General features: G+C 36.9%; 1 protein-coding gene across 3 annotated transcripts in view; it reads left to right on the forward strand.

Moving 5' to 3' along the window:
• The window catches only part of MCCC2 (methylcrotonyl-CoA carboxylase subunit 2), a 40,567-nt gene extending 29,301 nt beyond the window's left edge, over nt 1–11,266 (forward strand). The window contains exons 13-17 of one of the 3 annotated variants that reach the window (XM_068422524.1): nt 1,183–1,249; nt 1,523–1,679; nt 2,470–2,584; nt 3,860–3,945; nt 11,027–11,266. In XM_068422524.1, the coding sequence (XP_068278625.1) occupies nt 1,183–1,249; nt 1,523–1,679; nt 2,470–2,584; nt 3,860–3,945; nt 11,027–11,144 (543 nt within the window). In that variant the 3' untranslated portion in view covers nt 11,145–11,266. Of the gene's footprint in view, nt 1–1,182; nt 1,250–1,522; nt 1,680–2,469; nt 2,585–3,859; nt 3,946–10,015; nt 10,108–11,026 lie in introns of those variants that run through there. The other 2 variants (XM_068422525.1, XM_068422526.1) reach the window with 2 other exon arrangements.
• Nucleotides 11,267–11,605: the final 339 nt, after the last annotated feature.

Genomic DNA, 11,605 nt, shown 5'->3' on the forward strand with positions numbered 1-11,605 from the left:
ATGCACGAAATTAAGTTTCACATACTGAAGGAATATATTTGATTTGGAGCACTGCAGTAAGTGACATTGTTTTCGGCTAGCATTGTTTTAACATAGTTATCTCCAAGTTGAAAATAACTCTTTCAGTATTTCTAGTAATTTCAGTATTTTTTCTGATAATTTAGTGCTGCAACTTTTTTCCTACCAATAAAATATTATAAGGAATCTTCCTCTGCTGGCATATCAATGCTGTAAGAGGGAGATGGTCGAGTTTCACTTGTTTCACTTCTAGAGAGACCTTTGTCAATGATGTTGCTTCTGTAAGCATCGTAATCTTACAGTATTCCTTTTTTTTTCTTTTCCATTTTTTAATGATTTGTGACACGTCATCACTATGTTTTTCGAGTGCTTCTCTGAAAAAGCTGGCTGAAGATTATGCTTTATGATTTTTTTTCTCTTTGTTTTCTTTTCATAAATTTTGCTGGTTTCGTATTGTGAAGTGGTTAGAGGTTTTTTCAGTTGCTGTGCTACGTGCCTTTTTGTTTTTTTTTTTACCAGCAGTGTGTAAATAACCTGAGGAACTTTATTGATTTAGATTATTTCTAGTTGAAACAGGACCTTTGAATCTACTGTTTGTATCTTTGCTAGGAAAATGGTCTTTTCCTCAAAAATGGGGAAAGGGCATCTTCCTTGAGAAAAAGGAAAGAGTGTTACAGCAGTTGGCGGGGCCATGAGCAAATAGTGTATGTGGGCCTTTCCCAATTTCAGAGAAATAATTTTCTTTTGTACAGGAAATGAGGAGGTCCATTTTTCTGAGTGGCTGTCTTAATTTACCTGACACAGTCTTACAAAACTTAATGTCAGATGCCACACAGTGAAGCTCTCTGTAGTTTAGCTACATATTGGCTGAGTCAAAACAGTAGAGCTTTTCAGTATCAGCAGTAATGGTTTTTAAGGATATTATTTCTGCTTTACCCTTAGACTCACACATTTTTGGCATTTTCTTGCTTCTGCTAGAGTGAATGCGTGTTTTGCAGTTGACTTTGGATGAAACAGAAGTAGTACAGCACTTCATGATGCAAATACTCCCATGGACTTCAGTGGAAGGAGACTTGTCACAGACTTCAGAGTGGTGGAGTGATAGCTTCACTGATCCAACTTTTAATGGCTTACTTTTTTTTATTTTTTCTTTCCTCTCCACAGGGTACACATTTTATCCAGTTGTGTTGCCAGAGAAATATTCCCCTTGTGTTTTTGCAGAATATTACAGGTGAATAAGCTCAATATTTTGAAGTTTCACTATGTTGTAGGCTTTGCTGTTAACTGTTGAGGCTATGACTTTTAGACAGCATCTTGTGTGCTTTGTTGTACCTACATCTCCAGCCTGTTCTGAAGTCAGCCTGTCAGCAGATGGTGAAGGCCTTGCCTTACGATTTGTTCTTTGTTTTTTTTTGGATGTGCTATAAAGCACATAGTATGACATACAGCACAGTATAGTAATACAAAGTTACTGAGCCTTTTTTTTCATGTTGTAATTCTTTAGGTTTCATGGTTGGTAGAGAATATGAAGCCGGAGGGATAGCAAAAGATGGTGCCAAGATGGTAACTGCTGTAGCTTGTGCCAGTGTACCTAAAATAACAGTGATTATCGGTGGTTCTTATGGAGCTGGAAACTATGGGATGTGTGGAAGGGCATATAGGTAAGTGTTACTTCAAATTATGACAGAAGATGAGACTGAGTTAAGAGACCATAACCTTGAAATACTGTTCTGAAAAAGCTGTCTAAACTCTTGGCAGAAGTTGTGCTATTTGGAAAACAAAACAGTTCTGAGTGAATACGGTCATAAGTAAATAACAACCTAACAAACCTGTAGAGATTGATAGGCTCGTGATTAACCTTGAATTAGGTGATGGAGGAGATCTTCTAACATGTAAATGTGCTAACATGCTTTTCTCCCATTTTAGCTGTTGGAGGAAAAATTGTACAGTCCTAAACAATCATTATGCAGTATGAGCTAGTCCTTTAGGCTGCGTTCATATGAAGAGTACCAGCGTGTGTAAAAAATCTTTGTTCACTTTAATGAGCCTGCTTCTATGAGTAGTGTTTGCAGAACCCCTAAGGATTTATTTTTTTGACCCTTTGGACATGACTCACATAAATGGTTTTTTTCATTTTACAAGGTCCCTGATACTATTGAAGTTGTTGGTGATATTTTTAAAGAGAAAAATTCTATGGGCAGGGTGAGAAGAGGAGACTCAAGAAAGAGAGAAATAAATTTTTAAGGTGCTTGAATATAGGAAATGAGCAGAATTTTCGCATTTTCAAACATAATGCTGCAAGCCTTGAAGTACATTAATTTGCATTCTTTAAAAACCAAGACGCCCTAAGATTGTCATGCATAAAAATGAATTCTTAACTGAGTGAGAATTAGTTCTTCACTAGGAAATAAGGCAATGTCTTATTTTAATGTTTAATATGTATTTTTTCAGTCCAAGATTTCTTTATGTGTGGCCAAATGCTCGCATATCGGTGATGGGAGGGGAACAAGCTGCAACTGTTCTAGCTACAATAGCTAAGGACCAAAAAGCAAGAGAGGGAAAGCAGGTACATCTTTCTTCTTTCATTTGCAATAATGTTATTATAATTTATTCTTTCACTGGAGTTGCTCACTTTATGAGCTAGGAAAGGATGTTGCAGAGTGAGACACCAATGAGCTATCGTTCTCCCAGTGCCACCTAGTGCGCTGACGAACATGAAGCATTTGGGAAATGTTATTTTTGACACCTTGTAAATGTGAAGATCATTCATGACATTTCTTGTCTTTGCTTAAAAAGCGGAGTATTTCTCATATCATAGTCTTTTTGTATGTTGTGCACCAGATTATTAGTTCTGCCCAGGATGAGCAGCCAGAGATCCTCCCTGGTTTGGGAGTATGAGGAGGAATATGTGAGAACAAAGTACCTTTCCAATTATTTTTGAAGTAGGCAGTTTTGTAGAAAGCTGATCTTCAAATTATTCAGTGATTGAGAATTATGAAACTTACTACAGCAGAGGTCTGTAGAGGTTTGGAAAAGGTTTTGACTCATTTCAACATTTTAATTGAAAAATAGTGGTATTTTGTTTAGTAATCTTTTCTAGTTTCTCTGTACACTTTTTTTCTGATGTGTTTTTTAAATTACATGGTTTATGTTTGTACTGGTGCATTGGTCCCATAAGAAGTGATTTTATTGTGATGTCTTAAAATTGCTTGTATTTATCATGTAGTTATTCAGAATAATGAAGCGCTATGTACATATTATCTCAGTGGTTCTTTCTTCTGCACTTTACTTGGGCTTTCTGTGGATAGAATATATCCACCCTCAACTCTCTCTGTCTTAATTTCCCAAAGGTCTAAGTTGGACGCGATGATACACAGAAGGAGGTTTGAGAAGACTAATAATTGTAGTTAATGTCAGTAAAATGTGTTAGAAACTTGAAAATTTTCTGAATTACAGTGGTGACCACTCTGGCTCATAGAGAAGTCCAGTGCTAGAATAGCACAGACTTGTTTTATTAAAAAATCTTGCCAAAGGCAACTCGGAACAGGGTCTGTTCAGTACAGCAGCTTCAGTAATTTTTCAGATGCTATTCCCCAATTATTCTTATACTCAGTTAAGTATATTTTTACTCTCCTTTTCCCACCCACCCGTTTTGAAAAGTGGTATTTTAATTTCGTTGTGAAATATGCTAAATTGATAATTGTTGGTAAAAAGGGGAAGACCTTTGGGGAGATCATTTAGGCAGTTTCTTCAAGTTTGATGCTGCATATAAAGCTCTGCTGTCATTGTGAAAGAAAATATTGAAGAATATCTGTGTTTGTTTATTTGCCTGGTTTTTTAGTTGTCTGAGGCAGATGAAGCAGCTTTGAAGGAGCCAATCATTAGGAGGTTTGAGGAGGAAGGAAACCCGTATTATTCCAGTGCAAGGTAACATATAAATGACTTTAAAGTAATCACAGTACAATACACAGGACAATAACAATAACATCTTAATCTTGGTGTTGAAGAACAGCAGAACAGAGCAATCTGGAACAAAGATTGTGTTTGATGTGCAGGAGTACAACACAACAAGCTTCAAATCAATGTTTTGTCTGTCTTGTCTCTCAGGCTTTGTAGTATGTACTGTTTCAGAAGAGGGCATGCACTTGCAGGACTTACCCTTCTGGTTCTGTAAGTAATGATAGGGTAACATGGAGTTTATATTCTATGTATTTTATTCTGGGTAAGTTTTATATCATTCTCCCCAGTGCAGTACCTGGTCACCTTTCTAAAGCCCGTTGAACAGTGTAATGCATGGCTGGCTCCATGTATGTTAGGAAGAATTCATTTTAGTGGGATTCTGCAAGTAGAAGAGGCCAGTGGTAAAGGAGAACTTTCAGGAAGACCTGAAGCTATTTACAAATCTCGGGTCATGATCTTGGTAGGTGACTGTATTGGATGATAGCAGTTTGTATAGGGCATTAGCTGACAAGTGCAGCATATTCATGTTTGTTGAGAAATCCTTTGCAGCATTTTGTGCTCAGGTTAATGGAATGTTAGTAAATGCCCAGGAACTAGTTAGGCTAATGAAGCAAGGTGGCATCTTGGAGTGTTACCTCTGGAAATTAGCTGGGAGACTTTATTGGCCTCTGGTTGTTACTCTACATTAGTTTCATCCTGTCTGTACTAATCTTCCTGCACATTTCTTTTGCTTGTGGTATCCAAAAGCAAATGTTCCACAGGCTCTCAGCTGCTAATGATGATAGAGGGTGGCGTATAATAACAGTGCTTTGCAGTGCCTCTATGGCTTATCATTTTGCAGAAAGAGTATTAGTCTCATATAGCTGTGGAGTCTGCTATATGTATGTTTTTGTGTAGCTGAATTAGAATTATTGATGGTTTTCTTACCTGGAAGCTGGGAAGTCTGGAAACAAACTGAGTACAGAGTGGTTGGGATATGATAAATTTTAATGTGGACATCATGGGCAGAAATGGGTGCGAGATACTCTGTCAATGTCATAGAGATGCCAATAAGAGAAGGAGTTTGGGGGCCTTTTTGTCTAACTTGATACCTGCTTAATCTCATGTATGACAAATTTGATACAGCTGCAACAGCAGCAGCATAGCATCAGTGAGCTCCTTTATGAATTGTAATAGCTGAAGGAGGATGTAAAATTAATGGTACCTTTTACTCTATTTTCTGTTGGGGTAGTGGCATGAACTTAACTGAAATAGTCGTACCTGGGGGATCCATACTCATTTTAATGTTTAATCAAATGAGTGTCTGCATCGAATGGAAGCTCTTGCCATTTTGCCCTGGCTGGCGCTGTGATGTGATAAGTATTCTCAGTTGGATATGTAGCACAGGATTTGTGGTGTCATCTAAGCAAATTTCAGTGGCACAGTCATATAGCATGTGGGTCACGGGTTTAGGGAGGGTTTTAGTCTCATCACTGTTTGGTCTCTGCTTCTGGCAGAGGTCTATGTGGTAGTGTTGGAGAGAGTCATAGATATTCTCAACTTCTTGAGGTTTTATGCATGGGTACAACCCCCACTGCTAGTAAGTTACAGTTTATTGGGGTATTTACATATAATCAGTGAGGGTACTTTTGTGAAACCCTGAATTGTTATTGACATGGACTTTCTGTTGGCACACTGGTTTTGATTTTTTTTTTTTTAAATCTGTTTAATCTATTTAAATTTCATAGGATTTTCCCCAAACTGAGAGTTGGTGTCAGCTGTTAAAAACTTTTGTGCTATCTCTTTTAGTATCCCTTAAAGATCAAGCCTGGTACCTATGTTACAAAACCTTGTGCCCTGAGGCAAGAAGGAAAAATGAAAACACATGTCATCTTTTATAACTGGATTTTAAGGAGAAGAATTTTCCACTGACATAATAACATTAAAAAAATGAGTCAAACTGTCTGTATTTAAAAATAATCCCTAACATCAAGAAGATGAATGGTTTGATTTTTTTTTTTTTTACATTTGTTTTTTTTTTAAAATGTTCACTGGAAACACAGTCATAGTCTCTTTGTACTCATGATTGAAAATAATTGGATTTATTTAACATTCCTTGTATTCAATATATTAGTGATATAAAAATTTGTCCTCTCCCAAAAACCAACAGACCATTGTCAGTATTTACAACAAACAGTAAGTTACTAATCTGCAAGAAAGTAGTTTTACGTGTAGGATTAAGGTTAGAATTTTAAAAAGTCAGATTCTAAATTTTTCATAATGTCCGGTGATTTTTAGACATGAAACTTGAGTATTTAACACCAGCTTTGTGCTCTCTACTGAGCAACTTTTACTTTTTGCTCTACTGAGCAAATTTTTACCAGTTTATATTTCCAGAATATCTGGCCATTTTGTGAAGTTAGGTTGCAAATCCAGAAGGCACCTCAGTAAACAGGCTAAGTTTGCCTAGCCTAGGTGTTAGGAAGTGCTCTTAATGCTGGGTGCCCTGTCCTTCATTTCAAAAAAGCGGGATAGTTATGTACTTCTTGTGCCTGTAGCTTGGAAGGGAAACCTAAGGTGCACAGATGTGAGCTGGCTGAGAACTAGGGTGGGTCTGGGTTGGATGTGATTGGGTTCATGTGATGCTGCACTCAAGCCCAGCTGAGACATGAAGTCAAATATCAGAGCTGAAATCCCACTGAGGTTCATCTTGCTGGAAGTGAAATGCCTCTTTTCACAGAGGAGTGCTTGTGAGAACAGTGTGCAACTGGCTCAGGTCAAGATGGTTCAGGCTGGTTTCTCTCTCTCTTCAGTCCACATAGGTACAGTCTGCATTGTCTAGGAGCTCTTAATTGCTCTCTGCTGTCTTGTAGAGATAATTGGGTATATCGGTAGATATTCTTATGTTTTCTGCCCTGATTTCATGCTTCCTGATGATATTGTCACGTGTGTACCTTGTTTCTTCATTTATTGCTAATTGCTAAGCACAGTCTCAGACTGATAGCTCCAAAGTTTTCACTACTGTGGAGTAGGCTGCACAAGCAGAAACAATGCGATGAAGTAGGCTTACAGTTTTTGCAGCAAGTAATGTACCTGAGGGAGGGATTTAGCCACGTTGTACCTTGGAGGCAACCCATTTGTCAGCCAACATCAGCAGCTACTTATTGGCAAGCATTTGCCATAGGTCAGGGAGAAGAAGTAACCTGTTCCCTTTGCTCTAAAGGATGTTTCCTGCCTGCTCCCAAGCGTGGTAAAAAAAAAAACAGTTGACCGTCAACGAAATGTCAGGGTGCTATATTGAAACTGAATCTGGACAGCCTTGGTTTTGTCAGATGCTAACAAGATCCCTCCACCAAAAAGAACAAGAAGAAAACTCCAGCAAACAGCTTTGCATTACTGAGAGGAAAGAATGATAGGTGGGCAGAAAGACGGCTGTCTGTTTTGCTGCTCAGGTGCAGCCAGTTTGGAGGCTCCCTCACGCTGTCCTCTTGCTAAGATATGGGGACCAGTCTGCCTCACCACTAATGTCCATGGAGATTGATGTGACCCTTCCCGCTGACTTCATTAGGCTTTGAATCAAGCTTTTAGCAGTAATAATGAGAGGGAAGGAAAATGCCCTAATGATCTTAAAATGCAAGCAAATTTCCCTATTTACTCTGCTTATATAATTTTGCTTATAAATTATAACTTGTTATATGTACAGGATGTAAATACTGTTCCCTGCAGTTGTATTTTCTAATCAAAGTTTAATCAATTACTTGATTAGAACCTTTCACAGTGAGCAGTCTTAATTAACGGGAGTCATTAGGCAGCTCCCTTTTTAATGAGCTATATTAATCTGCTTAAAGGTGTCTAAAAGGATTTCAGTGGTTTGCATCTTAACAAATTACATCAGCATTTTACTTTTGGGGAAGTACTTTTACTCACAGTGTCTCGGTTACAAATATTTTATGAATGTAGTTATGACTCATGTTCTAGCAATGGGGTTTTAATAGGTAGTTTAATTATTAATGTTACATCTCAGTAGAGAATGTAGTTTTCTTCGAACAAAGAGAAGCAGAAGCCAGGGGTGACCATATGAAAGCAGCTTGACTTCCATGCAACATAACATCTTTGTGGTTGTCAATATAAATTAATTGTGTTGTTACAAAAAAACAAGTCTGTCATTAAAATGTTCTTCGTGTTTGGAAGTGTTTATTACAGTGGTAGTCACTGTGAAGTTACAGCTTGGAAAGTACCGTGTTAAGTTGGTGATTCTTTTTGATTCCGTTCATCCCTGCCCTCCCCAGCTCTTAGCAGATTTATTAAACCCTTTTAAGAAGAATGAATTCCTTCATTCAGTTTCAATGTGTTTCATAAATAAAAAGTTAATTGCAAGTGTTAATTTAAAAGAATTTATATACAGAGCAAACAAACCTGTCACAGTCAAAAAAAACAAATTTGCTTCAAAATAGAAATTACTATATTTGAGATTGTTCTGACAGGTTGTTTTTTTTTCACAGTCCTAAGAAAACAAAGGGATTGTGGTTGATTTAACCTCACAAAACTGCTTTGCTTTTCACTGTTAATACGGATCATCTTCATCCTTTGGCAGATTAATCTTACTATATTAATCAAAACCAAATCAAGATCTAAAATACAAGAAGAAGGAAATAAAAGCATATGCTTTAAACTTTGGTAATGCATACTTCATGACGTTGAAAGCATAGGAAATATTCTGTCTTGGCTGTTCTGTCATGCTAGATTATATGAACAGGTATAACTACTATCTTGGGGAAAAACAAGATAATTCAAACAACTCTTAAGTCTCAGTAAAACCTAGTTATAATTTGTCTTTTGGTTATTTTGAACAAAAAAGCATCTAGTTGTTTTTGCTGTATGGTAACAAGCACTTACTCTGAGTCTTTTTTCAATGGAGTATTGTTAAAATATGCCAAAATATTTTAATGAGTTATTACTTAAAATTTAAAGCTACAGTTAGGAAAGGAGTTACTCACAGGAACCAGACTGTAAGAGCTTGTGCCATGCACTTTATCCAGAATATGATACAGACGATTCTTGTGTGTCTTCTGCAATAGAATCTGCTGTTAGTACCAATTCTGTGCAGATGCAAGTGTGGCTGTTAGAATATTCCAATGCACAGCTTACTAGCCCACTACAAAGGAGATACTGACTGAGAATCCTAAAATGAGAACTGATTAGATAGAGTACGGTTTCCCTATATTTGTAGTTCGGGTTTATAGCATATTTTTTTTTCCTTTGAAAGAAGTTCTCTTTTTTTGCCAGATGACTTTCTGAGCTGGTTGAGACCTGTCAGCCAGGTCAGTGCCGCAGCTACCATGGTGTATTATTTCTTTAATCAAGCTTTTGTTTTCAGTCCCAAAAAAGAAACGGCATAATTTTGCCCAGTTAACAGCAAAGTCTTCCCTTCTCCAAATCCCTTTCTCCTTTTGTACTTTAGCTTTGCTGTTGTGCCCCATTTAGGGGGCATGAACCATGATAAGGTATGTTTACAGTAGAACGTTTATTCTGAGTTGGGTATCTTTTTTCTTCTCTCTCTGCTAGTTGGAGAACAGAATTCTAAGCTGAATCTGAACCCTTGTGCCTCATATTGTTACAGGTGTCCTTTATTACAATACCACTTTGTGCATCCTAGGATAGATAAATTTATTCATTGTAAAATAAAAAAGCATACATTGTCAGTCTCTTAGTATTTTTATCTGATTGGATGAATATTACTGTCACAGCAAATGGTGAAATAAAGCAAAGATGGAAAACGCTCAGAAGTGTCTGCTGCTGCCTTGAACTTACCAGCATGTATTTATGTACAGTTTGCAGTCCTCTTTCTTTTGGGGGTGAGGTTGGCACGTTTAGTATTGAGAGTAGAGTGCAAAATACATAGTTCCCTGTCAAATAGATTTTTTCAATAAATCCTCAAACAATAGGAAATTTGCAGCTGGAAACTTGTGTTCGAAAGGGATGGCTGTGCTTTCTCTTGGTAGAGTCAGTCTTAGTTCCCTGTTCGTGACCCTGTCTTGTATTCTTAAATTTTCCACAGACAAAGAATTAAACATTAGCCAACACTGAAGCAAGTTCAAAAAAGAATGCAAAATACATCTTCCTAGGGAAAGATGGGATGGAGGAGGAGCATTACTGTCTTAACCAAAGACACTGTGCGGATGTTTTGCAGACCCTGATTAAAATGTATGTTTGTTTAAACGAGACTGAGTTGCAGTGAGCAGTGTAGTTATCTTGTTTAAATATCTTGCTGGGGAGGTAGTAGTTATACAATATTTACAGTTTCGTGGCCTGCTGGAGGTTTTGACATGGATTTTATTTTGGGTAGGATGGAGCTGTCATTGACAACTGATGCCACAAGTACTTTAGGTTTTGGATAATACCAAAGAGACTATTTACAAGTGTGTTTGATTTTGGAGACTTGTGAATTTGGTAATTGCTCATTCATAATTTAATTGCCTTCAGGGCTGGGTTAAGGAAGGTATTATCTTAAGAGTTGTTTAGAAATGGACTTCAGAAAAAATAAACACAACAAATACTGGAAATACTTGACATTTACTCTGGCTCTTAATGACGAAAGAATAAACACATGTCCTCATCTGGCAGCTGAACCTAACCTGAATAACGTAAATAATGATGTGACATAGTCCTTAAAATACAAGCATTCTTAATAGAAGAAGATAGGTTGTTGACCAAAGGTCATTTTCCATGTGAATACTAAAAAAACAAAGAGGGTCTCTTTTCTCTAAGGTGATGACTTCATACTAAAAATAAGTATGAAGAATCTCATTCAAAATATGTAGACATGATGTTCTTCATTTATCCAAAATTTACACTTTGTTCTAGAAGACAAATTCCACAGAGTAATACACACCAGTCTATTGCATTGATGGTTAAGGTGAATTAACTGCATGGCTTCAAGTATAATTTAGCTCTTTAATCCACTCTTTTTAGTATAACTATTTCTAGTTTCATGTGCTTGAAGATCTATCTGCTGTATATGTTAAGTTCCTTTAATTATTATTGCTTGAGGTTTTTTTTTTCTTCCTAGATTATGGGATGACGGAATTATTGATCCAGCTGACACAAGACTGGTTTTGGGCCTCAGTCTCAGTGCAGCGTTAAATGCACCTATGAAGAAGACAGAATTTGGGGTTTTCAGGATGTAAACTTAAACATGCACTCATCAGAATTACCTTTGTATATTTTAATCAGAGCTGGAGAGCAAACTAACTACAATGTTGAGGTGATTAAAAAATAAAGATTTGTACAATGCTGTTTTTAATGGAAATGTTGTCATTATTTATTTTCACTGAGTAATCATCACACAGTGCTTCAGTGTTTTGATAGTGATTTGAGATCACAGTCATGTGTAACACTGCATTGCATGAATAAACTGCAACTTCTAGCATGATGTTTAATGTTTGACAAGAAACCATTGATACCGTCTTATATAAATAAACCTGAAAAATAAGCTACATATTTGGTGCTTATCAGCTCCTTTATTTCTTTTAATTCTTCTTTGTATGTCTCCAATAAATGTACAGTATTTTTGCAATCCAACAAAAAAAAGTCCACATTTGCTAGTAAATAATTTTTGCAAAAGAGCAGTGCTGTAAGGGCAGCCATG

The sequence above is a fragment of the Nyctibius grandis genome, chromosome Z (assembly GCF_013368605.1).
Source record: "Nyctibius grandis isolate bNycGra1 chromosome Z, bNycGra1.pri, whole genome shotgun sequence".
Classification (NCBI taxonomy): Eukaryota; Metazoa; Chordata; class Aves; order Nyctibiiformes; family Nyctibiidae; genus Nyctibius; species Nyctibius grandis.